Source organism: Octodon degus, unplaced genomic scaffold (genome assembly GCF_000260255.1).
Source record: "Octodon degus isolate 3935 unplaced genomic scaffold, OctDeg1.0 scaffold00119, whole genome shotgun sequence".
NCBI lineage: Eukaryota > Metazoa > Chordata > Mammalia > Rodentia > Octodontidae > Octodon > Octodon degus.
The window spans coordinates 987,301-1,009,305 of record NW_004524695.1 but is presented as its reverse complement, the minus strand read 5'-3'; the positions used below and the strand labels follow the sequence as shown (position 1 = coordinate 1,009,305).

The 22,005-nt window shown below is 42.7% G+C and overlaps 1 protein-coding gene across 2 annotated transcripts in view; it reads left to right on the top strand.

Moving 5' to 3' along the window:
• Nucleotides 1-774: 774 nt before the first annotated feature.
• Nucleotides 775-22,005, top strand: part of LOC101571662 (E3 ubiquitin-protein ligase TRIM38-like) — a 32,219-nt gene continuing 10,988 nt past the window's right edge. The window contains exons 1-7 of one of the 2 annotated variants that reach the window (XR_002817827.1): nt 775-836; nt 1,727-2,163; nt 3,182-3,277; nt 4,280-4,510; nt 5,910-5,932; nt 6,026-6,138; nt 9,826-10,601. Coding sequence is in view for 1 of the 2 variants with exons in the window: in XM_004640164.2 (XP_004640221.1) it covers nt 1,756-2,163; nt 3,182-3,277; nt 4,280-4,510; nt 5,910-5,932; nt 6,026-6,138; nt 9,826-10,349 (1,395 nt within the window). In the remaining variant the exon portion in view is untranslated. Of the gene's footprint in view, nt 837-1,726; nt 2,164-3,181; nt 3,278-4,279; nt 4,511-5,909; nt 5,933-6,025; nt 6,139-9,825; nt 12,003-22,005 lie in introns of those variants that run through there. The other variant, XM_004640164.2, reaches the window with a different exon arrangement.

The following is a 22,005-nucleotide window of genomic DNA, read 5'->3' as shown; positions in this document are numbered from 1 at the left end:
CAGTTGCCACTTGAAATACATCTCACCAGGAAGCAGGACAGACACTTGGTTTTCTCCAGGTGGACACCTTGAACTGATTTTCTACAGAATCATGTAGGCTATATGCATCTGCACTCTGATTGATAGATGTAAAAAAAAATCATTGAGCCTTATACTAGCAGAGTTCCCACAGTTCTCACTCTCTTCTCACCCCAATTTGTCTTTTTTTTTTGTGGAACTGGGGATTGAACTCAGGCCCTTGTGCTTGCCAGGGAAGCGCTTATTCCACTGAGCCATCTCCCCAGTGCCCCCAATTTGTCTTAAAACAAAACAAAACAAAACAAACACAATTAGGCTTCAACAACAACAACAAAAAAAAAACCCTCAACAGAAGGATGAGGTTTCAGAGAGCCTCATTTGGCATGAAGAGCCATCAGGACAGGCCTCTGCAATACACAGTCTGCTCAGGGTCAAAGGTTTCCATTTTTATTTTCATGTGGTGTGTTAGCTTTGCAAACTTCTCAGAGCCGAAAACATTCAGTGGGAGACTGAGAGAACAGAGTGCAGGAGCCACATAGGGGTGGGGGGACAGGCATCTAAGGAGGCACCAGGCATTCAGCACAACCTAGTGCTCAAATTCACTACAGGCTAGCTCACTCCTAAAATGTGCTCCTTTAAGGGACTGTTTGCCCCTTGTCCTTCCTCTTCCAGGATAGGCACAGCTCACAGCCTCCTCTCCTCATTGGCCAGGAATATGCAGCCCCACCTCACTGAGTGATTTCTTTTTCTCCCTCTGAGGTAACTGACCTACCCAGTTCCCAGAAGTGGCAGCCTTGGAAGGAACTAGCCTCAGCTAGGTGAGTGTATTCCTGAGAGCTGCAGGTTTCAGTCCTGTGGGCAGAGCAGGGAGCAAGACTTGGTGTCTGTGGGAGTTGGTGGGAGTGTAGAGAGTGTTCACTGGCAGCAGGGCCCTGGTGTCTTCCTCAGGAAATGCTAGAGGACCAGTTCAAAGCTGTCACAGTAAAGCTTCCTGGTTTCCCAGTGCTTTCTCCCCAGGAATAACCAGGCCTCTGTACCCTTGCAGGCCTCCTTTCAGTTTTTTCTTTAAGTTGAGAGGGGGCACAGAAGAAGAAATTCAGTCTTCTGATTGCCTTGGTTATATTCCTCTCACCTTCCTTGCTGGGTCTCCATTGTACGTTTTGAAGCTGATCTCCTATAATAAGTGGATTGGGATTTGGGATTATGGTGGAGTTCAGTTTGATTGCCTAAGCAGAATCCTTCCACAGACCCCCCAATAGGCCACAAAATAATTAGAGATAATGTTGGTGGTACCTATTCTTTAGGACAGATTTTGATGCTGCCTTACAGATTTATGGCTCCTGCTGCAACATGCAAGTCACACACAGATGGAATGTTTTCTTTCAGGGCATCCTATCAACACCTGCCACAGGGGGCTGTTGCATAACTGAAATGTGTCTACCGATATTTCAACTGGATTTTCAAAAGTTAAATTTTCTGTTTTACTGAAAATATATTAAGTTGAATTTAAATGTCAGCACAGGACTGTTTCTATTGTACTGACCACACAGCTAGTGACTTATACATTTTCTAAATTAAAAAGAATTTCTGTTTATAGAGTGAAAACTGCATCATATATTGCAGTGACTTCCAGCTTCTTTCACACAGACTCAGGGCCTCAGTGTTTCCAACACTGTGGAAATTCTGCTTGGCTCATCTTCACCTCTAGGTCTTCTGTGGAGCTTCTGAAGAAGAGCCATGGCCTCAGCAGCTTCCCTGAAGGAGATTCAGGAGATCGCCACCTGCTTCCTGTGCTCAAACTTGTTGGACATCCCAGTGAGCCTGGACTGTGGGCACAGCTACTGCAACTTGTGTTTGCAGACCTTCTGTAGGAAGGAAGCACTGCTGAAGAAGGTCGTGTGTCCTCAGTGTCTGTTGCCAAATAATGTAAACAGCTGGAGGCACAATAAGCATCTAGAAAGAATCATCACGGTCTTAAGGAAGATGGCAGAGACACAGAGTGAGTCAGAATGTGAGGAACACGGGGAGCCACTTCGGCTCTTCTGTGAAGATGACAAGCAGCTCATCTGCCAGCGCTGTGAGCAGGCTCCAGAGCATCAAGGGCACACCACAGTGCCGGTGGAGGACGCGTGCCAGGGCTACAAGGTGAGTGTGTGGCCAAGCCCTCAGCAGGGACCTGTCCTGTGCTACTGCCAAGGTCTGAGAGTTTTGATTCTGAAACTAAGATTAAGACCACGAAACAAGGTTTAATTGCATGGTGTTCTTCTGAAAATGGACTTGTGAGGGATCTTTGTTGGATCCATTCTAAACTGTTCTATTGAGCCCATTCCATCCCCATCCTGAGTGCGTCACCATGGACTCTATCCTGCTCTGGGTCATCTTCATGCAAACACAGGTGTTGTCTCCTATCCACTGTACATAATTAGAGAAATTACAGTGTTCAAGGCTCTGCAGAGGATCTGGGAAGAAGTGGAAGAGGACACATCACCTGCGGGAATCATAGTGTCTGGTAGAGACACAGAGCAGCAAGGTTACTGCTTGGAGTCCTGGGCTTGGGTGGTGACAGAGGCAGGAGGGAAGGGAGTAGGACATTCCAGCAGTGATGCCTGAAGGACACAGAAACATAACCAGTGCATTGTTTCCACGTAGAAGGGACTGACACATGCCAAGATACACCCGCGGGGCTTCTGCCTTTCTTTGACCAGATCATGTGTCACTTGCAGAGACATGACATGTAGACATGAAGCAAAGAGCCAAGTCCCAAGACCTGAGAGCCAGCTGTGAGTGTAGATCCTAGAGCATAGTGTGACCCTGTGCTGGTGGACATCTCAGACACGGCTGCACACAGCTTTAGTGCTGATCATCTCAGGCTCACTGCTCCAGGATATATATATATATCCTTCACCAAACTACACAACCCTTCACACATTCTGGCTCTACAACACACAAGTCATGATAAAAATGCTCCAACTCTCCCAAGTACAGGTACTGAGGAGATCCATGTCACCACCTACGCAGAGCCCAGTGTTCTTCAGAAAGTTTAACAACTCAAGAAAGGGACCAGTCATTGCATTTTAAGACTTCCTGGAGTGCTGGGCTTTCTCTTAGGTTTCTAATGACAAATCAATTTCAGTAGACATTTTTTATCCAATTTTTCCCTCAGGAAAAGCTCCAGAAGGCTGTGGCAAGGTTGAGGGATCTGCACACAGAATGCATGAATCAGAAAACACTGATAAGAACACAGATAGCTAAGTGGCAGGTAAGAATCTGACATCATTGATTCCAAACTGTTTTCTATTTTAGTGTGTAGGCACACAGAATAACTAGGGTAAAGCACAAACCCCCAGCAGAAAAGTTGATTTTGCACTATTATACATGCATGAGATTCCACCATTAAACTTTTAACTTCCTAATTCATATTAACAAGGATTTCTGATAACTTACCCAGGAGAAGAAGCATTGTGGTGTCTATTTGCCTGAAAACACCTTTGTTGGATTTGGCTGTCACCTGTATGCTCTGGTGCACAGCCCTTGAACTAATCCCCTTATTTCATTGACCAAGGGCAAGTTCTGGATTTCAGTCCTACAGGTGTAGAAACTGCCCCTTAAAGTACTGATGAACAGCTTTCCCAGGGCAGCCCATGAGGGAGCCACTGTGAAGCTCAGGAGCACAACAGCTGCTAGGACAGTGTGCGCCCCAGCACCAGGGGCTGAGGTCTTCTGGACTCCACAGCATGGGAGACACATTGCTGTGTGGAAGCACCTCTAGAATGTTTTTGCTCGCTGTCCAGGTCTGCATGCTGCTGAGCCATTGGCCTCTTCTGGGATCTTTGTCACTTTTACTATTTTAATTGTGTGGTTCAGGGACTAAGCTCCTTTCCCATTGTTGCAGAACCATCACCCTACTCATCTCCATAAGTTCTTTCTTCTTACAAAATGTAATTCTGTGCCCATTAAACCTGAACTCTCATTCTCCTTGCCTTGTAAGATCCTGGTAAGCACTATTTTCTTTTCTGTCTCTATGAATGTAACTATTTAGGTGCTTCATAGACGTGAGATATTCACCATTGGAGCTCTTCTTTTAGGCTCATTTTTCCTCAGCAGAAAGTCCTCAGGGTTTATCCCTGAAGGATGGGGAAGATTTCCATTCTTTTCAAGGTCAGGATAGACTCCACCCTATCTACAGCTCATGTCTTGTTCATCCATTCAGTCATCATGGACTCATTCGTTTGCCCTTATGATCTTACTTGCCTCATTCTAGAAGGAGATAGCGGTTCAGAAACAAAAAGTGAAAGTGGACTTTGAGAAACTTCACACTTTTCTCCATGAGGAGGAGAAGTTGTGGATCTGGAGACTGGAGAATGAAGAAGAGCAGATGCTGAGGACACTGCGGGAAAATGAGGCCGACCTGCAGCAGAAGAGCGAGGAAATCATGAACCACATCCAGGAGCTGGAGGCAAAGTGTCAGAGCTCAGCCCAGAAGCTGCTGCAGGTGAGGCCGTGGCCTTGGAGAAGGACAGGAGGATTCTGAGGAGTGTGGGAGGAGGCAGCGGGAGAATGGCTCAGCCTGCTTCATTCCCACGTGGGCACTTGTGCTGGGATTTAAGTAGTATCTCCCCAAGTCTATCCCTGAGCACCATCAGGGTGGCCCTACTGGTGTATGGGTTCCCTCATGTGAACTATAAATCACACTTTCCACAGAATGGGACTCCAGTCCTGGAATCTCGGTTATTAGGGAGGATCACGCTAGAGCACCACATATAGGACAGGGACTTAGCGAATCTGAAACTAACTTTTAAAAATGTTCCTAGGATGCTGGTCAGTAGCACAGCACTCTCCTACTATGGGCAAAGTCTGGAGTTCAATCCACAACAATGAAAGAAGGCCAGCCAGATAGATCAGCAGACTAAATTGCCTTTTTGGGTAGAGTGCAGTGGCCAGGGTTCATTCCTCAGCGTGCTGTGCCGGCCCAACCCAGGGTGTGCTGAGATGACCATTGAGACTGGGCGTGGTGGCATACGCCTATAATCCTAGCACTTGTGAGACTGAAAACATGAGGATCACTACAAGTTTGACCTATGTAGTGAGACCCTGTACATCCTATAAGCCCTGTTCTAAATTCATTAAAAAAAAAAAAAAAAAAGCTAACACAGCCATGAAAGAAAAATGAGTTTGCTGGGTCGGTGAATACAGAGTCATTATTTTCCCCATATCCTTCCTGCCCATCTCTGGATGAGTAAGTCTGGGTGAAATATTCATCCTGGGATTGGGCAGTGACCGAGGAAAGTCAGAGGGAGTAGCAACATGTTCCTTGATTTGCCGGTGCAGCCCTTGCACCTACAGCGACTTGAGGCTTCTTACAGCTGCGTGAAGGATGCATCTCATTAGGATGAATGTAGCAGCTGTTCATTCTGGCTTCTACTACTGGGAGTGAAGTCACACTCTCAGTTCAGAAGGTTGACACATCTTCTCCGCCACCCTGTGATAACTGAGGCTACCACTTTGGTGGCCCAGTCTCTGAGATGCATGTCTAATCACTGTTAATTAATTGGTGATAGGTCATCTCTAACTCTGGCTCAATCTACAAGACATCAGGTGCTAGAGATCCACTCTTGCCAAAGTGATGCTCAGCGAATGTCAGGCCAGAGTGCAGAAGCCACATGCCAGTGACACTTCAATAAATCTTCTTCCCTCACAGGGTTCCTAAGTGCAATCTCAGCCCCGTGCTCAGTAAGCAGAGTCTGGGTGGAATTGTTACTCCTGACTCTGTAGCACTGTCTCAGCCTGGGCCCCCCTTTCCTTCTTGGGGAGCTGTGTTCACATGGAAGCATCTTCCATGCCACAGCCTGAGGAATCCCGACACTAACACATTCCTCTTTTGTTCCTTACAGGATGTGGAAGAAACCTTGAGCAGGTGAGTCCTGCATAGGTAGGGGAAGGGAGGGTCCTGGTGGGCAGAGCTGAATGGAGAGGAGCACTGGGGAGGCTCTACCTCTGCTTCTTCCAGGGCTTGTACAGTGAAGCTGGAAGCTCCCAAGGCCTTTTCCATGAAGGTTCAGACTGTGTGTGATGTTGCTGAGCTTTACTTGGATGTGAAGGTGATGTTAAGACGCCATCAAGGTGAGAAAGACCCAGGGTTCCCTCAGTGCTGTGACAGCAAAGACCATAGGCACTCAGCACAGTCATCACCACCCTGGGCATCTGCAGCACGTGACCTGTGCATATTTGTAGCAGAGCTGACTCACTCTTCCTGTCCTGTGTGCTCAGAGGATGAACGTGCACTGCATCCTGCTCTCCTGTAGGACCTTCCAGGTCCTGCTGTCTGCTCAGGTGACCCTGTTGTGTGAGATCACTCCCAACACTCAGATTCCATATCTGAGAAATGAGTCTATTCAGAGTTTCCCTTCCATGGAGTTGTGCTGCAAATGCATTGCAGTCTCTCATGGGAGCTTCTAGCACTTGTCTGGCACGTGAAGAGCCCCAGATGTGGTGGTAGATGTGCCTCTGAGGCTTCTTGTCAATACTTCACATTCTGACAGAAGTACAAGATAGTTGGTGAGCATGATGGGCCACTTTTAAAACTAGGGGGCCCAGGGAGATAACTCAGTAGAATAAGTGCTTGAATGGCAAGCACAAGGTCCTGAGTTCAATCCCCTGTTCGGCCAAAAAAAAAAAAAAAAAAAAACAAAAAAAAACCACCGGGTGAGCTGGGGAGATGGTTCAGTAGAATAAGCACTTGCCTAGCAAGGGAAAAGACCTGAGTTTAATCCCTGGTTCCCCTAAAATAAATAAATAAATAAATAAATAAATAAATAAACAAACAAACTAGGGACCTGACTCTGAGAGCAAAGGTACATGTTCAAAACATGACAGATAGGGCTGACCCAATAACTCCATGGACTAAAGTGCCTACAAACAGGCACAGGGGCCAGGGGTTCAATCCCCAGGCCTACCATGCTGGCCTGCCCCTGGGGCACACTGAGATGGCAATTGAAACTGCATGGTGGTGCACGCCTATAATTCCAACTCTTGGGAGACTGTAAACAGGCAGATCACTATGAGTCTGATCTAGTAGTGAGACCCTGAACACTCTGTAGACACTTCCTTAAAAAGTATTTAAGAAACAAGGAAAAAAAAAGAAAGAGATACTAGAATTTCTTGATTCAAAGCCCATAATTACTATTTCTTTATCTGTTAGCTACTGCTCCCTAGATCTCAAAATTATTCTTACACTTAGATACCAAATTTCAAAAATGTTGATAATGGAAACTGCTACCATGTTGAATTTGGCTGGAAAATTTAACTCAATCCAAAATGATTTGAAGGCTGCATGAGTTATATATTGCCCCTCACAAATCTGAAGCGACGTAGGTATGCTATCTCCCAGCCTTGTGAGTCAGCAATCTGAGCACAGCTCTGTGAGCTGTAGTGAGGTGTTTGGCTTAGGGTCTCTGGGGGAGCTCTAAGGTGTGGCCAGGCTGTGTTCTCACCTGGACACTCACTAGAGAAGGGCCCTCCCTTACTCTCTCACTTGCTGGCAGCATTCATTCCCCTGGGACTGCACTACGTGGGGCCCTGTCTTCCTGCTGGCTGTGGCTCCAGCCTGGCCTGGCTACAAGGTCATCAGTCACTCCTTTGGGTGTGAACATGACCAAGTACCTCTTCTGCATGAGCTCAGGAGTCTCCATAACAAATATGCTGGCAAGTTGGTGTTTGAATTGATGACAAATTGACATCACAGGAGTTTCATTCCACCATCTTTGCCCTGTTCTGCTAGTCAGAATCAATGCCCTGGCCCTGCCCACTCTGGAAGGGAAGGAATTTTACAAGGATATGAAGACTGATGGACAGTGTCCAAGGATTGGCCCCTTGAGTCTCTCACGTAGGGTACTCATCTGAGCTGCGCTAAAATGTGGGACTTGTTTTCTTTTTTCACCTTTTTCAGACAGGGCCTTACTCTACAGTTGAGGCTGCCCTTGGTCTCACTGTGTATCCCAGGTTGGTTTTTTCACTTCCAGAAATCCATCTTCTTCATCCTCCAAGAGGATGCTGGTATTACAGGGATGCTCTTACATGTCCAGCAATGCTATGTACTTTAAATATATATTTTGCTACAGAAACATGGATGCTCTTGATGACAGGATTGTCCCCTCGTCTTTTCAGGGACACCGTGGGAGTTACAGAATAGCACTTAGCACATGTTACAATGTGCCTAGGCCCTGGGAAATGCAACCTTCTGCCTCTAGGTCCTCTTTCCATGTCTAAATTATATAATGTTTTCCTATATATTGGATTTGAAGTGGTCCCTAATTGTGTACTTACTTTCAGTTTTTCCAGTTTTATTACTGAGCATGATGATTCTTTGTTTCATTTCTTATATTGTGTTCTCGTCATACTTGTTATGTCTATTACCTCTTCACCTTTCTGTTATTTAACTCTGATTATGGTAGTTTACTCATTTGATTGCTTCTTTCTTTACTGACTTCTGGGAGGCTACTGTAGTCAGTATCTTCTCCTGGTATGTGAGTGCCATTTTTCTTTTCTTTCTTTTTTTTTTATTGAGCACGTTCAAATCAAGGTTAGACATATTTTCTTTGAAGGTTATGACTTTTATTTTCTAAGACTGAAGTCATCACTGAGAATTTACTTTTACACTGGAAAAAAAGGAAAAGAAATCCAAAACCAAAGTTAAAGAACGAGAGTATAAAATCAGAGCAGACATAAAACTGAGACTAATGTACAAAGCAGTCATAGTTTTGAAACATTGAGATGCATCATTAGGTCATTTCTTTGGATTCATTATGTTTTTCTGATGTGGTTATTCAGAGCTATAAACTTCTCTCTTATGATCACTTTCATTGTGTCCAATAGGTTATGGTATGTTATAGTGACATATAGTTAGATTGTGGAGACTGTCTAAATTCTTCACTGATTTGTTCTGTGAGCATGGATTATTCAGATGTATTGTTTACACTCTTGCAGAATGGCAGAGGTTTCTTTTGCCATTGATGTCTAGTTGCATTGCCCTCTAATCTGCTAGTATAGGTTGGGATCATTGGATGTACTGAAGCCTGATTCATGGGCTCACATTTGCTCTAAGCTTCAGAAAGTTCCATGTGCTACAGGTAAGACTGCATTCTGCTGCTGAATCCAAGTGAAACTGTAGCTAGCCATTAAAACCAGTCGTTCAAAGGTGTGATGCAATTCTGATATTTCTTTGCACTGTTCTTTTGGCCCACTTGATCTTTCTGTCTGTGACAGTGGCACTGCAAAATCCCTCACCATAGCAGTGTTGATGCTTATCTGATCTTTTTATGTTTAGTTGTTTTGGTTTAATGAAGTTAGGTGCACAAGTGTCCAGTGTATCTGTAATGATGATTGTTATCCCATCCTTCTGCGGATTTCTTCTTGCATGCATTGGTAGTTATGAAATGGAAAATGGGAAAAGCCAAATTTCACTCCACTGCTTTCTAATCTCTGGGGACCTACAAGAAAGAACTAGGATTTTGGACAAAAAGCAACCATCTGGACACTTCTAGTCCTTGATAACTCTCCAAAGTGAAGATTGTTGGACAGTGTTATTAACCCCTATTGGCCTCCAAGGAAATCCTGGGAATTTGACTAAGTGACAGGCAAACCTCAGCTCTCTAGGTTCTCCGCATGAATCACTGCACCAGATGTGCTGATTCATATTGTAGGCTTACATAGCTACTTAGGGACAAGAATTAGGTTCAACACAGATTAGTTTTATTCAAATTCATTGTGTATTACCATCATGCAAAGTATGTGTTTTTCTTTATATTACAGCCAGTGTGACTCTGGATCCAGATACAGCTCATCCTGCCCTAACTGTGTCTAAGGACTGGAGACAGGTGTCCTATGGATGCATCCAGCAGAATCTCAAAGCTTCTTCCAGGAGATTTACCATGCTCCCCTGTGTCCTGGGCTGTGAGGGCTTCAGCTCAGGAAGACACTACTTTGAAGTGGATGTTGGAGAAGGAACAGCTTGGGATGTGGGAGTCTGTATGGAGAATGTGCAGAGAGGTTTTGGCATGATACAGGATCCCGATAGTGGGTTCTGGGCCATTAGGCTGTGCACAGAGGATAGCTATGTAGCACTGACCTTGCCCCACACTGTCCTTAAGCTACCTGAGCGACCCCTGGTAGTGGGGGTTGTTCTGGACTGTGAGGCTGGAGCTGTGTCCTTTTACAACATGACCTCTGGCTCCCACATCTTCACCTTCCCCAAGGCTTCCTTCTCTGGTACCCTGTGGCCCTTTTTCCGGGTTTATCCATACTCACCTTTATTCCTGCCTTCCTGCACTGAGTAAGCAAAGAAATAAAACTTCCTTATTTACACTGATAGAAAAAGTATAGAGCTCATAAAGGCACACATGTGGTCAGTTGTGTTCACTAGTATTTCTTCAACACCTACAACAGGCTAGATTTTTAGAAGATATTTAAGAGATCTGTATTGAATTCATGGCTATAAAGACTAGGAGAACTCCATACATTGGCAGCCTGATTGAGGGGAGAGCAAGATAATTTAAAGGCGTGACGTCCTCCGCATCTCTCTCCACGGGGTTCAGTTCTCTGATTTCTGGTCATCGTTGGTTGATGTTTTGGTTCAGTTTGGTTCAGTTTGAGGTAAAAAGGTCTGTAGTCATTTAACTTTTATTGAGCGACTTGGACTAGTGTATTTGAATAGAAGAAAACAACTCCAGGAACGAGTAGGAAAATCAAACTAACAATAGTTCCCTAGCACTGACATGTTGATCAATAATCTCCACTTCAATCCAGGCCTGACCTACAATTCAACAAGATGTAGTGAGCTTCCCTGGGAAATCACCATGGAATTGTAAGAGAAGAGAAAAACTGTTTCCTGAGAGATGCTTTAATGGAAAGTAGAAGGGGACTAAATAATAAATTTTCATAGGGGACTTAATTCTGGAAGAAAAAAGAAGTTGGCCTTGTCCAGATTATGCTATAGCTGCCTGTTTTGAAATATACCTACATTCCAGTAAATAATGTTTGCTGGATTAATTGCCATTAGTCCTTGTTATGACTCACATATGGCAAAGTAATACTTACCACAATAGTAGGTCTATTATGCAAACTGAAATTAATCAGTTTTGCATGATCTACAGGAGTGAGCTGATGACAGGGAGACAGTGACTTCAGGCAGAGGACAAACAACTTTAGTATTGATGACTAAATTCCAAGGTCACTAAGTACTACAATAATTTGTTCTTGATATAAAATTGAGGTTTGCTGATATTGTTGATGTCCTCTGATGGCATTCCCATTAAATAGAAGAATGAAGGCAGAGTTGTTTTGTGGATGTCAGAGGCCTGCTAGGGGCTCCATCTCTGTCCAGAAGATGTCAGATCCCAGTGCCAGTGCGGGACAACTCCCTGGTTAAGCCGGTGGGAGCAGGTTGTACCAAGTGAAGGTCCCATAATCTGTTTTGCTACATTGGCACTGGATTATTGTGAGTTGAAAATAACTGAGGAAAAGAGAACTAATAAAAGCGCTCTCTCTCTCTCTCTCTCTCTCTCTCTCTCTCTCTCTCTCTCACCTTCCTCCCACAATTTTCACCTCATCTCCTTCACCTACCCTTCTTTTGTTCCCCTCCCCCTCCTTAAATATAGGAGATAATTTTGTAATGATTTCCTACCTTTTGAAAAGTACAGATGTATTCACCAGACTCCAGCTTGACTTAAATATCAGTGGAAACTGAATTACAATCGCTAAAAAACAAATCAAAAAACAAACAATGGCCTTTATCTACAATTAGCTTTCCCATATATTTGCTCTCCCACAATTTATCACCATAGAAACACAAAGTTCTTTTCTTGTGTCATTAATTCTCCAATGTGTTTTCTTTTGTTAAAATGCTCTGTAGCCCAACTTGCAACACTCCTTGGCATTACTTATTTCTGTGTGTCTCTCGTGCACATGCTAATAAATATGTTTCCTCTTCTTTGTTTCTTCCTCCATTTATGTATTTGGTACAGGGTCTCACTATGCATCTGGGACTCATAATGATCTTCCTGTTTTCAGCCTCCCCAGCGCTAGGATTACATGTGTGCACCACCAAGCCCAGAGTCACCAGCCTAGTGCACCCCATGGGCAGAGCCAGTGCAGCATGCAGAACGGGAGATCAATCCCTGGTTCCTGAGCGTGCCAAAGCAGGCACTTAGTGGGCTGAGCTATCTCGCTGGCGCGTTTGCTGTTCTCTTGTTAGCTGTCACTTGTTAGTCTAGTTTACAAGACCCCGCCCACCCAGAGAAGTGAAGTCAACTGAAGAAAAAAGGGCTTCCTTTTCACCGCAGCCTTACTTGTTCTCTGTCCCCATGATTCTAGCACACTTGCTCCACGGTATAATTGAAACACTGCCCTTTGTGCAGGGTCCTGGGCACAGATACATTTCTGACTTCTTGGTCCTGTGAAAATGAGAGGAGAAAGTGTGATGCAAGCAACATAGAAAGAGCATTTTGAAGCTGGAGAGATGGCTCAGATTAAGCGCTTGCCCGGCAAGTGCAAAGGCCTGAGTTCAATCACTGGTTCCACAAAAAAAAAAAAAAGAAGAAGAAAGAAAAAGCAAGCAAGCAAGCAAGCTTTTCAGGAAGTCCTGCTTCTTCAGAATTCCTCTTGTGCCTGGCTGTCACCTCTACTGCCCTGCATTAGTCACTTGAAAAACATGATGTCCCAGTAGTGAACCCGAAAACTACTTATACTCCATTGTTCTACCAGTCATAGTCTTCTTGGTTTTAAAGGTAAAGCCTGCTCCTTGCTAACCACATGTTCCAGCTGCCTACCATGGAGCATGGGCTTAGCCTGCCCTGCTGAGGGCCAGGAGAAGCTCCCGAAAGCTTGATTGTGGGTGTGCTAACACTCCCAACCATTGTGAGATTATAAAAAATAAAAATGAGGTCATATATAGGATGAGGTTACAATAATGACAAAACACCCTATTATTCTAGATATCTCCATGCCTAAGTAAGGGAACAACAACAGGAGCATGCTGGTCTCCTGCCCACCCAAAAAAAGCCTTCCAATATCTAACTCCCTGAGCAAAGCTCACCCCTAGAAAGCCTGGGGAATGTGAATATTAGTCATTGAATAAACTCTTCTGCCTGCTTTCTGCACTAAGTAAACATTTCCTAATGATTTGAACAGGAGAAGAATCTAATTCAGTAGCACTAGAACAGTGACATTTGTGCCATGTGTTTAGTAGATGAGGAGGGCAGAGGACTTTTGTCTTCTAGACATTGGATTCTGTTTCAATTCTCTTTTCTTAGACACATAGACAGTGCATGTGCTAATTCAGGAATATCTTAACTCATGTCTTCTGAATTACAATTGCTGAGACCCTATATAATGTCCTTTTACTCTTCAAGCTTAAGAATTTGAACTGAAAGACACTGTCCCATTGTCCTGTCTTTTTCCAAATGTAGTCTTCCAGGAACGAGGGAAGTGGAGCCTGTGAGATAGCTCAGTGGTCTAATGCACCTGCTTAGGCAAGCTTAGGCAGGCCCAGGGTTCAATCCCTGGGACCACATACTGTGCCAGCACTGTGCCCAGAGGGAATTGAGCCACCAAGAAAAAAAAAGAAGAAAGAAAAGGAAGACAAAAGAAAGAGGAATGCTTTCTAACACTGGCAGAGCCTGGAGATTTCTGTTTAGAAGATATGCTACATCTTTAAGACCTTATTTTGGTAGCCAAAATAAACATTCAATTACAGAAAATAAAGAAGATCACTCTATAAGAACCAAATCAATGATGGAATGGAGATAAAATGAGATACTTAGTTACAGTAAGTTAAGGGAAGAATAATAATACTTGCTTGTTTCCCATCACTTACTATAGGAAGGATTGTGGTTAAGCCCATCCCTTTTCTGGTGCTCATTTCTCCAGAAAAGTAAAGATTCCTTTTTAGAGATGAGAACAACAGTTGACACCAGTGTGTGTGACTTACCCCAGACCAGCAGATCTGGACCCCAGTACCACCTTGGATCCTCTTACACATTCAACTACCTGCTAGCATCCAGCCTGCTCCTGACACATTAAAAGAGACTCAGATGACAGGTTTCAGCTGAACACTCACATCCTGCAGCTCTGGAGTGACACCCAGCTTCTCTTCCAGATTCTGTAGCGAGGGACAGCAGTATCTCGAGGTCTTGCTATGTAATTCAGGCTGTTTTAAACTACAAAACTTCCAGTAACTGTGAGCTAAATAAACCTTTCTTTCCCTAACCTTGAGCGTCAGATACTTGTTCCAGGAACAAGAGAAGAGAAACTAATACAATTGTCTATCCACATATGTTTGACTGTTTAATATTATAAACATACATTCTTAGACTGTTATCTCACTTCCACAATGGAAAACCTAAACAAACAGGGAGAGACTTGCACCAACTCACACACATTCTTCAAGTCTATGTTACACATATTTAGAGATATATAAATATGATACTATAGGTTTATTAGACAATCTTGATGAAGTGTGATTATGGATCATGTTTAACATAACATTTATAAGTGTTACATTTTAGAGCCAACTCTGTTGTGATTAGCTGCCATTAAATACCTGGGCTTCTTCATGAGTCATTTTATTGTAATGGTTTTCTTTGAGCTAAGTAATGGGGTAGAGGCGTGCTCTCATGGAAGCTTTATGAATAGATGGCCACAGCTCTTTACTTTTTGATTATTAAGCTTTGGGCTGATATTCCTCAGACAGGTGAAGGGAGGAAATGATAAAATCTAGCACAGAGGCTTTCTGTATAGTAATTTGGAAAAATAATTTCAGAAATAATCTTCTGGGAAAACCCCAAGAAGTGGAACATCCAGAAATGGCTCAACCAGTGCATCTGACGTCCTGAAATCAGATTGTCTGGGAAACTTTCCATTCTGTTCCTTCCTCACCACCTTCCTCCTGGTCTGTTTGCTGTCTCCTCTGTGGGCTCATATGCTAAGGATCAAGCCCTCAGCATATGAGCCAAAGGCTGAGCTAGTTAAAAAAATGTGCAACACATCAATGACTACGGTTGGCTTGAAGTAAAATAGAAAACTTACATCTTAGAAAACAAGACATAAAGCCTTCACATTTGCCTGCATGGCTTGAACCTTCTTTTCTCTGTGTCATCCTTCACTTCTCCTTCACTTTGGAAGGGGGTTTTTGTCTGACAAATTTCATGATTACATTACTTTATTAAGAGTGTTTTTTGCTGTTTTCCTGCTTGTCTCATCATATCCATGAAAAAGTTTGACTTTTACACTCGTTCTGTAAAACATTTATTTGTTATTGATTGCACTGAAGAATGTTCTCTTCATTCTACTCACTTTGGGTTTAGTTTAGCTTGCTTTATTCTAGTTTGCTTAGTAGAAGATAAGTTCCTTATTTGAGAATATTTTTCTGTGTTGATGCAGAAGTATTCAGATATGAATTTCCTTCTTACCCTGGATGTCACTGTGCCCCATCACGGTTTGCATCTTGTGCTTTCATTTTCATTCATCTCAAAGTATTTTCTAATGCTGGCCTTAGATATTTTCGTGATTCTTTCAGTTATGTAGTTGAATTAGCATGTATTTGTGAGTTTTCCAGGGTTATTTCTGTCAGTGGTTTCTGTCTTCACTATGCTCTGGTTGGAGAGCATGCAGTGTGTGGTATCTATCCTTGAACATTACTGTGACCTTCACAGCTTCACAAATGATCTACTCTGTAGAACGTTCCAAGTGCATTTGAGAATAATGTGATTTTTGCTGTTATTGGGCAAAGTGTTTGATAGCTGTTAGATTCATAGTTTTCAGTACTGATACATCTATTTCACTATTGGTCATTCTTCTATTTGTTTGGTGTATTTTAGGTTTTTGAAGCCTAAAAGTATATTTTCTATTTCTTCTATTCTATCATTTTTGCTTTATGAATGTTAAGGTTCTTTTTAAAGGTACATGTGTATTTACAATGTTAATTTTCCTTGATGAACCTACAGGTTTATTTTTACAAACAGTCTTTCTTTTAGTAGTTTCAATATTTTCTTTTATTAATCCAGTTTTGCTTTGTATAGTATGTGTTCTTTCTAAGTCGTCCTACTAGTGTTTTGGAATTTAATGTGTGTCTCTTATAGATAGTATATAGTTACATGATTTTATTTTACTTGCTTTATCAATATCTTGCCTTCAATACATTTTCTTTTCATATATTGCTGATGAAGCTAGATTTACATTTGCCACTTCGCTAAATAGCTAAAGCATTTTGATTCTTAGTTTTCTCAATTACTGCTTTCTTTTGTGGTAAATACATATTTTCTTGCTTACCAGTTTAATGCTTGGCTCACTTTTTAAAACTAGTTTGGGGGTATTTTGTTAGTGGTTTCTTTGTGGGTTATAATAAATTTCATGGCTATGTGGTTTAGACTGATATCAACTTATTTTATACATTTCTTTCTTTTTTAAAAAATGTATTAAGTACCGGGTATACAGGGTCTCATTACACAGATTGGGCTCGTAGTGATCTTCCTTTTTTCAGCATCCCAAGCCCTGGGATTACAGGCATGTCACCACACCTAGTTTCAGTTGTCAAGTCTCAGCACCCTGCAGGGGCAGGGCCAGTACAGCACACTAGGGATCAAACTCTGGCCACTGCGCTCTGCCCAAGCAGGTGCTTTAGTCAGCTGAGCTATCTGGCCAGCCCTTAATACCAATTTAGCTGTAATATATTTCCATTCAAGCTCTCTTCTTGTGTGGCTTTGTTATGCGAATGATCATTATACATTCATCAATATAATCGACTTTATCTTTCTTGTGAAAACCAGAGAGCTGTAAAAATAATTTTTAAAAATACATTTATGTTGTCACTGAAATTTACCTGGGCAGCCCTCTTTTCTGGTATTACATTTTCTGTCTAGTGCCCTTTCATGTCAGCTGGTATTCTTTTTGCCATATTTTTGGGAAGCAAAAGTGTAGGTCTGGACCAATTTTCAACAGGCAATATCTAACCTCTCCTGATATTTGAAAGTTTGTTCAATTGGATGCAGAAGTACTGGTAAAATATCTTTTTCTGTTGAAAAAGATATCTTTCTGAAATCCAAGCTTACTGACAAGAGTACATCTATTAATGTTATCAAAGATTTGCTTGTTTCTGCCTTTAAGCTTGTTTGCTTCTCTCTTGTGACCATCCAGAATGGTGAGTTTATGAATTTATCCTACCTGAAATTCACACAGTTCCTTCAATGTACAGATCAGTGTTATTCATCAGACTTGGACAGCTTTGAGCCTCTGTATCTGACAGTCTTCTCCTCTGCTGCCTCTTAATCCAGGCGTCCCAGTATGCATAAGGTGGTATGTGCCAGTCATATCCCACTGAACCCTGAACCTGTTTTCCTTTTTCGTCATTCTATTTCTTGCTCCTCCCATTGGAGAATTTCTCCTGATCCATTTTCCAGGGTACTGATCCTTTCTGTTTTCTGCTCAAATAGCAGTTGAAGCCTGTGGTTCACTTTCCTCCCACTCCTTAAACTATCCTCCAGTGTTTATGTGAGAGCAAAACTTGAACCATTCTGAATGTCAGCACAGCTGGGGAGACAGCTCAGTGGAATAAATGCTTGCCTGGAAAGTGCAAGGTCCTGAGTTCGATCCCCGGTACCACTAAAATATACGTATATATATAATATATATATTATATATATTATATATTTTATACACACACACACACAGAGGTGTGGTATGTAGCTATTGTTCAACAACAGTCAAATATCTTCAGCTGCATTATTGCTGCCTATTTCTGGACTTCCCCAAGAAAATTACCTACTGTAAATTTCAGTTCACTCCCTGAGCAGACTTCAGAGAAGCCCTTGCTCATATCATACAACTTTGCAGAATGATGTTTCATTCTTGCGTAACAAGCATGAAAAACTATTTGCAAGGAATGTTAAAACGTCCCTGAAGAGTGTGGTTTGCATGGTCACTATTTTGAATAGTTAAGTCAGGGTCTTACCAGAATCTCCCTCCTGTATCTTTATGTCTTTCCTGCTCCTCTGAATGGAACTCACTATCTTACCTATGATCACCTGGAAAGTTTGTCCTCACAATAGCTTTGAGACTTCAATAGTATCAAATCTCTTGGCTTTCTTTCTCAGAGGTCAAAGTCTTCTCTTGCTTTCAGTTTCAGCCTTGCCCAGTGCAGTCCTTGACTTTCTCCCATGTGACAGTGGGAAGCAGCTCTCCGGAAAACTGATGAGCACCATGCCTGTATTTACTGATAGCACTGGCCAAGGTCATGTGCCTTCTACCCCAGCACACACGTACATATAATGGAGGTACAACTCAGAACACAGCAGTGCACAGCCACACAACTCTCATACTAATTCACACACATTAGACACAGGTGTGAATGTCCTCCCTAAAATGTGCATTTAGATTCAATCAGATACTTTTCAATTTAATAAAAACCACTAAGCCCAAAACTGTATATCACTGCAATTAGAAGGGAAAAATATTAGTGAAAATATCTGTCATTATGGAAGTTGAATTCTAATAGGGGAAGGTGGCTTATGAAAATAAGTAAAATATTTAGAGACAACTGCAATGCAAGAAAATACTGGCATTTGGAGGAGTTGGCATGAGCCAGGCACAGGAGCGAGCAGAAGACCTGGCTGAGGAGGAAACTTGAAGTCCAAGGAAGATGGGGAAGGATGAGGTGGCACTGAGTCATCCCAAAGAGAGAACTCAGGAGTGGATATTTTTAAGAGACTTTAATGATAGGGTCACACTTAAGATCTCTGTTCACTGAATTCAGATTCTCACTAAAGACACTGATGCCTTCCTCTACGAGAGATGACTGCTGCTGCCATCATAGGTGTCCCTTGGGGATGCAGAACTGAGGCTCCTCTGGTCACTTTTTCTTTCTGAACCTGGGTTCTTGCTGCCTGAACAAACTTGCCCTTCACCTAACAGGAAGCAGGAGTGAGGCAGGACAGACTTTTAGAATACAAGTTCTGTCTTGTTTCCTTCAACTGGTATTGTTTTTTGGTACTGGATGGTTGGTTATTGATTGTTTGTTTGTTTTGAATTTGCAAGTTTCCTTGTGTTAATGTTGTGCTAGGACAGATGCGGAGGTATTGGATCAGAATTTGCAATTCCATGAACAAAAATCAAAGTGAAGTTGGTGAAGAAGATATCATGTTGCTGGGAACTGATGGTTTGTTCCTGCGCAGGGTCTGCATGCTGGTTTCCTCAGCACTTCACTGCAATGTGAACTCTGTTCCCACAAGCCCAGCCAGGACACAATGAATTAGTTGTGGCAATATTGCAGAAGGCTCTGTGACTCCCAGAAAGGGAGAGGACTGAGAAGAGTCTCTTGTGTGAAGTGGGGAGGGGACTTGTTGAACACTCTTGTCTCTATCCTGAGGTATCTGACAGGAAGGCCTGTGGCCCCTGAACTCCAAGTCCCTCTGCAGTCTATTGCTCCATCATTGACGGTGGTCAATTCACAAGTCAGCAGCTGCTCAGCTAGGCTATGGACTCAGAGAGGGCGCTAGAGAGCTCCTGGAGTCCAGCTTTGTCCCCTTCATTCCATGTCTCTACTGCCCTCTACAGCTTTTTCCTTAACCCAGCATTTCCTGTGCATTTACAAGAAATACCTGTTACACCGTAGGCTGTTGAAATTTCAGTGTTATTTCAATCTGATGATCTGTTGGTTTCCCTTCACAAATAAGTCAATCTTTTTTTTAATATTTATTTATTTATTTATTTGTTTGTTTGTTTAGTGTCTGTGTGTGGCCAGCTCAGCCCACCAGGGGGCGGGGCTGGCTGGCATGTGGTGCTGGGGGATTGAACCGTGGTCCCTGTGCTTTGTTCTAAGTAGGTGCTTTAGACCACTGAGCCATCTCACCAGCCCAATAATTCAATCTTGATGGTAATTGTCTTTTTGTTTGTGAGGGAGAAGCTGGAACTAAAGTTCTCAGAACTTTATCCCTAACCTTGATGCTCTTCACAGTGTGAAGGGTGAGCCACGGGCCAGGATCACAGTGTGCAGGGTGAGCCACAGGGCCAGGACCACAGGGTCCTTGCACTAGAGCAAGCCCCTAGTGACTGTTCTTGTCCTGGGAGAGAGACAGACCTGGTGTTGAAAATTACTTACTACTGTATAGGGGAATGGAGGAGGCATAATAGACCCACAGAGGACACTGGGGCCAGAAGGCTGGCCCAGGAGGAAGTGTGATGCCCAGGATCCCCAGTGCGGCTTCCCCTTTCTGCCCCATCAGAGCAGCGAGGAAACCACAAGTCAGCTAGAATGATCTAAACGGTCAGGAGGCTTGTGAAGTTCATGAGGGTTGAGGACAGAAGCGAAAGATGTCACATGACAGTTGTGAGCTGGCTTTCCCAGACCTCCTGCTCCTCCACAGCCTGTGCTTGGTCCCTGGGTGCTTCCTAGGTTATTATTGTGTCCCTTGTGTTTGCTGCTTATTTCCTCTTTGTTAAAATTTTAAGTTTATACACATAGTGATTAACTTCTTAGTCAGGAGCTAGTATATTTATTCATATATACTGCTTTTATAAAGAAATACCATAAATTTTAATTTGTTTATTTCTATTAAAATAAGTATGTGTAGTGTTTTCACTTGATTTTGGGGGAAAAATTATAAGTCACACAAACATTAAATAATCAGCAGTGAAGTATCTTAACTTATACTGATTGGGTTCAAGTTATAACAGAGTGAAAGAACCACTCTCATAGTTCCATGTTTCTTGTCTATGGAAGTAAACAAATCAATCAACTGGGATAAAAATAAATATTCACATGGAAGCAATGTAGGTGTTTAAACTACCAGATCAACTAAGACACAAGTATTGTACCATGGTGCTGTGACCAAACTAGCAGATCATGAGAAGTTAGGGTCAATGAAACACAGCAAACACATTAAGAGCCTTGGTATCTAAACAGCATTGTGGTAAGGTATTTTGTGAACAATCACTTCCACTTCAGTAAACCCACAATTTTTTTTTTCTTTAAGTGAGATAGGTTCAGCTGCTAGCTCCCTGAACTAAATAGTGCTCTAGCACCATAGAAATGCACAATATCCAAGTGTGCATTTCTAGTCACTAAGTAGAAGAAAGACGAATGTCACGCAGGAAGCCAGCTGCATCTAGAAGGGCAGCCATCCGGGTGGGGTTTGCAAGTTTAAGAATAATTTCAATCAGCAAGTAATTTTGAGGAGCAGCATGGTGAGAAGTAAACTTTAGTTTTTCCCAGTATGAGTGAACTAACAACACTAAGGAAATAAAGAATCAGTGGTGCTTTAAAACTTGATTTCCATTAAAAAAAAAAAAAGTTACACTTTCTAGGCTTTTCAAAAATGGGTCTGAAAAGTGGCCTAGCACTGTCCAAAGCTGACTCCCACCCAGTCACCTCCCTCATTCAGAACCTGCTACACATCCTGGCTTGGTTTCTACTCAAAAAATAGCAGTACCATGGTTTTTCAGTTGGAAACAGTGATAGAGATGTCTTCATACGAAATAACAAAATAAGGAAAACTCTGATCATTCTTAAAATCACTAAAACAGAGGGTCAAAGAAATTATCAAGAGTCACAGAGCTCACTGATTATGCCACCAAATTGCCAGGAGGCCTCTTCCCAAGAAAAGACTGCCTACTGTGCACCTGCCAGATGGCCCTTAGGAGAAGAGCTCAAATGAGATGGCTTTGGAGGACTTCTTAGAGCTCATGAGAGCTGCTTTCTTCAGTTGCAAAATAGCTGGTTGTTCCAATGTTGTAGCAAGCTGTTCCCAGGCTGGAAGGGTCAAAGCTGTATGGCTAGCTGCATCTGCCACATTCTGGGTTGTTCCATGAAATACATGAGTCTTATTTATTATGCAGTCACAGAACATTTTCCTGTTCATATATTCTTTTCTCCCATTATATTTCTCCTAAACAGTATAGTTGTGGACTCACAATATTAGTAAAATTCTGTATTTAAACTCAGGC